The sequence below is a fragment of the Alosa alosa genome, chromosome 19 (genome assembly GCF_017589495.1).
Source record: "Alosa alosa isolate M-15738 ecotype Scorff River chromosome 19, AALO_Geno_1.1, whole genome shotgun sequence".
Taxonomy (NCBI): domain Eukaryota; kingdom Metazoa; phylum Chordata; class Actinopteri; order Clupeiformes; family Clupeidae; genus Alosa; species Alosa alosa.
The window spans coordinates 1551034-1556287 of record NC_063207.1 but is presented as its reverse complement, the minus strand read 5'-3'; the positions used below and the strand labels follow the sequence as shown (position 1 = coordinate 1556287).

At 43.1% G+C, this 5254-nt stretch overlaps 1 protein-coding gene across 1 annotated transcript in view; it reads left to right on the top strand.

The window, feature by feature from the left end:
• The window catches only part of LOC125284317 (ATP-dependent 6-phosphofructokinase, platelet type-like), a gene marked incomplete at its 5' end in the record, with an annotated part of 14325 nt that extends 10702 nt beyond the window's left edge, over positions 1-3623 (top strand). The window contains 2 exon segments of the mRNA XM_048228225.1: positions 1215-1320; positions 3455-3623. Coding sequence (XP_048084182.1) covers positions 1215-1320; positions 3455-3611 — 263 coding nt within the window.
• Between the last annotated feature and the right edge of the window lie 1631 nt (positions 3624-5254).

The following is a 5254-nucleotide window of genomic DNA, read 5'->3' as shown; positions in this document are numbered from 1 at the left end:
GCACACACACACACACACACACACACACACACACCAGGAGGTGGGAGACACGCACACACACACACACACATACTCCTTTCTCTCTCTTTCTCTCACACACACACACACGTCATCACGTCATATTGTCACATACACCTGTCTCTCTTACTCTCTTTCTCTCACACACACACATACACCTGTCTCTCTTCTCTCTTTCTCACACACACACATACACCTGTCTCTCTCTCTCACACACACACACACATACACACCTGTCTCTCTCTCTCCTCTCTCACACACACACATACCTGTCTCTCTCTCTCTCTCACACCTCTCTCTCTCTCACACACACACACACCTCTCTCTCTCTCTCTCTCTCACACATACACCTGTCTCTCTCTCACACACACATACACCTGTCTCTCTTTCTCTCACACACATACCTGTCTCTCTCTCTCTCTCTCTCACACACACATACCTCTCTCTCTCTCTCTCTCTCTTTCTCTCACACATACCTGTCTCTCTTTCTCTCTCACACACATACACCTGTCTCTCCTCTCTCACACACATACCTGTCTCTCTCTCTTTCTCTCACACACACACACATACACACCTGTCTCTCTCTTTCTCTCACACACACCTGTCTCTCTCTCTCTCTCTCACACACACATACACCTCTCTCTCTCACACACACATACACCTGTCTCTCTCTCTCTCTCACACACACATACACCTGTCTCTCTCTTTCTCTCACACACACACATACCTGTCTCTCTTTCTCTCTCACACACATACACCTCTCTCTCACACACACATACTCCTTTCTCTCTCTCTCTCTCACACACACATACACCTGTCTCTCTCTTTCTCACACACACACATACACCTGTCTCTCTCTCTCTCACACACACACATACTCCTTTCTCTCTCTCTCTCTCTCTTTCTTGCTTGTGCAGTAAAATACAAAAAACCCACAAACACCACCTGACCAATCATACACAAACACCACCTGACCAATCATACACAAACACCACCTGACCAATCACACACAAACACCACCTGACCAATCATACCTGACCAATCACACACAAACACCACCTGACCAATCATACCTGACCAATCACACACAAACACCACCTGACCAATCTAGCACAAGCGAATCACCCTCAGACTTGCAGGTGTGTGTGTGTGTCTGTGTGCTAAATGTGTGTGTGTGTGTGTGTGTGTGTGTGTAGGCCGGGTGTTTGCCAACACTGAAGACTCCGCCTGCTTGCTGGGTATGAGGCGCAGGGCTCTAGTGTTCCAACCAGTGACCCAGCTCAAGGAAGAGACCGACTTTGTGTAAGACACACACACACACTACATGGTGTTCCAACCAGTTACCCAGCTCAAGGAAGAGACCGACTTTGTGTAAGACACACACACACACGGTGTTCCAACCAGTTACCCAGCTCATGGAAGAGACCGACTTTGTGTAAGACACACACACACACACACACACTACATGGTGTTCCAACCAGTTACCCAGCTCAAGGAAGAGACCAACTTTGTGTAAGACACACACACACACACACACACTACATGGTGTTCCAACCAGTTACCCAGCTCAAGGAAGAGACCAACTTTGTGTAAGACACACACACACACACACACACTACATGGTGTTCCAACCAGTGACCCAGCTCAAGGAAGAGACTTTGTGTAAGACACACACATACACACACACTACATGGTGTTCCAACCAGTGACCCAGCTCAAGGAAGAGACTTTGTGTAAGACACACACATACACACACACACACTACATAGTGTTTTATGACAGAATGTATTATTCATGTACACATTTGTACAAAACTCATGGTCGTGTCACCTAAAAGATCTTTATTAGGTTTTCTGTCTTAGTGTCATAGTTATCAGGGTTTCTGTGGTAGTGTCATCTAAAAGGTCGTTATTAGTGTTTCTGTGGTAGTGTCATCTAAAAGGTCGTTATTAGTGTTTCTGTGGTAGTGTCATCTAAAAGGTTGTTATTAGGGTTTCTGTGTTATTAGTTTTCTGTTTCATCTAAGTGGCATTAGTGTTTCTGTGGTATCTAAAAGGTTGTTTCTGTGTTATTCATTAGGGTTTCTGTGGTAGTGTCATCTAAAAGGTCGTTATTAGGGTTTCTGTGTTAGGTCGTTATTAGGGTTTCTGTGGTAGTGTCATCTAAAAGGTCGTTATTGGATTTTCTGTGTTATCATTAGGGCTGCACGATATATCTAAAATCTATCGTTATCGCGATATGAACGCTTGCAATGGACATACCACAAAGATTACTTAATTTTCGATACATTTTGACACATTTTCTGTGCCGTGCGCATTCCATACAGTCTATGGTGTAGGCTATTCACATTCTGAATGTCAACATATTTTACCAAACCGATGCTGGCATGCAGCCCTAGAAGCCCGTCCCCTACCAGTTTAGGTGTGTGGTGTTTTAGGTGTTGAGGCAGGAGCCAAGTCGTGATGGCTGAAGATAGTGAGTCGAGCGAGGTAGGTGGAGCGAGGTAGGTGGAGCGAGGTAGGCTACACTGGTGAAGAGGAATTGGTGACAAAAAGGAAAAGCATGTGTGTTAAATATTTTGGCTTTATGAAGGATGACGTGTTACAAACACAGCGCCAAATGCGTCCTTCTCCACCATGTTAAAATAAACCATTTATTTCATTATTGTTATAGGATCAGAAGATATCTGTCTTTCACTGTAAGGCTTGTATTTCATGATTTGCATTTAGAAAAAGCCCCAGACAAGCAGCAGAGAGGTAAACAGGATTCGTTATTTGTAAAAGTTATTTAGCCTACCTCGTTAGCCTGGACTGTGCGATCGCAGCTCCTTACTTTCACTTTCCGCTGCCCTCGTAGTCGGCATGCCGGTAGCCTAATAACGTGGGATGCACAGCGTATGAGGTTACACACTGGGCTACTTAAGATTTTAGGTTAGTGACCGCCGCGATATAGCTTAAGTAGCTTGTTGGTGCACAAGTATTCAGATTGGCTGTCTATCTGTCTTTTACGAGGATTTTCTTGGAGCAGATCTTCCATACAACTTCGATAGCCTAGTCAGTAGGTCTTTTAGCTGTCCACTTTCATCAGGCCATATATAGCCTAGGCTACATAATAATATTATGTTAAATATTATTATGAATAATATTATGTTAAATAAAATTATATAAATATTATTTTATATTGTTTATGTAGAAAATTATACACCCCCCAACCCTACAGTCTATGTTAGCAGCAAGTAGAATAGAGAAAAACATTAAATATTTAAATATCAAGAGTTATATCGTTATCGCAGTACTCAATAATGTTATTGAGTACTGCGATAACGATATAATATCGCATGTTTTCCTAATATCGTGCAGCCCTAGTTATCATGCTAGTTTATAAAGTTAAAAAATTCTATTTCTGTTCTCCTTTGTGTGTTTTTGTCCCTGGGCAGCCACCGTATTCCCAAGGAGCAGTGGTGGTTGAAGCTCCGCCCCCTGATGAAAATCCTGGCCAAATACAGGACGAGTTACGACATCTCCGACTCTGGGCAGCTTGAGCATGTGACCCGTCCACGCGCACGAGACATCGAGATCGCCATCACCATCTGAGCATGGGGTGTGTGGGGGTGAAAAGAGAGAGGGAGGGATGAGAGGAGGAAAAGAGGGATGAGAAGAGAGGGATGAGAGGGCTGGGTGGTGATTAAGAGGGCGGGATAATGGGAGAGTAAATTAGAAAGGTCGTATCTACTGTTGCTGTCGACTGTTACCAGCATCTTCCTGCTCCTTCACTTATACTGGGCTACCCACAATGCAGTGCTATCCATACAATCCAGTAAGGCTCTTTGTGGCTTCTTCAACTGTCGTCTTGCCATTCAGACTCCAACTTCAGACAGGGTTCCCACGGGTCATGGAACTTCTGGAAAGCTATTACAGACATGGAAAGTCAGGGAATTTGATTATTTTGGGGGTAAAGTTATGGAATATTAAGGAATTTTGTTGAAGCAGTTTAACATTTACTTACAAAATACATTAATACACAATTTCCACACAGAACTGGTGTATATCTGGTTATTAGCTTCACTGCCTCCTTGAGTAGGCCAACATTGTTTTGTTTATTCAATGCCCAATTCATTATCTCCCTCTCTAACAAAGTAAAAGATTCTTGAATGCTACACGGCTGCTCTGAAGTCCTTGGTCAGCATATTGTACCCTTCATTATATAGTAAGTCTTGGATATTCAGGGTTTTTTTTGGCAGGGAAAAGTCATGGAATTTTGCATTTGACTCAGAGTGGGAACCCTGCTCAGAGCTCCGAGCCACTCAGACACTCTTCCCTGTGTGTGCTTTAGCAGGAGCAGGAAGCAGAGCAGACCGCAGAGGAGTCGTGTAGAGTTGTCTGTCGTTGTGTATTGGTGCTATTGTGCAGAGTTCCGTTGTGTCCTGGCATCGATCGCTTCCACCTGTAGGAGAACCATCCTGACCAGCTCAGCTGTGTGTGTGTGTATCAGTGTGTGTTTGAGAAGTGTACTATGTATACATTTGGAAACCTACTTTTAAAGATCACAATAAATTAATCTATTACACCACTGATGTCTGTCCCAGCAGTATGTGTGTGTGTGTGTGTGTGTGTGTGTGTGTGTGTGTGTGTGTGTAGACAAGTGGGCGAGTGCTAGACTGTGTGTGTGCCCGAGTGTGAGACTGTGACTGTGTGTGTGTGTGTGTGTCAAATCATCTCTCTCTAAGAGCAGTACCCAATCATCTCTCTCTAAAGTCAAAGTCAAAGTCAAAGTCAAAGTCAGCTTTATTGTCAATTTCTTCACATGTTCCAGACATACAAAGAGATCGAAATTACGTTTCTCACTATCCCACGGTGAAGACAAGACATATTTGACCAATTTTAAGTCCACAGACAAACATAACATTCAAGTAAACAAAAAAGTAAGTAAATAAGTAAATAAGAGGGCACATATAATAATAATGAAAAAAATAAGAGCAGCAAAATTTTGTTGACATTGTGCATAGACAGTCAATAAAATACTAGTGCAAATACTTTGTAAAATACTATAAAATACTGTTTGACCTAAGTAATAAAGAAAGTGGCATAGTGGTGCAAGTTATGTAAGAGCAGCAGAAGTGTTGTGTTTTCAGGACAACAACACCAAGTTATGCAAAGTGTACAAGTGTGCAAGTGTTCAAGTGTGCAGGTGGAGTAGTGCAGGCGGCCATTGTGGGTCCAATGTCCAGGATGTTATG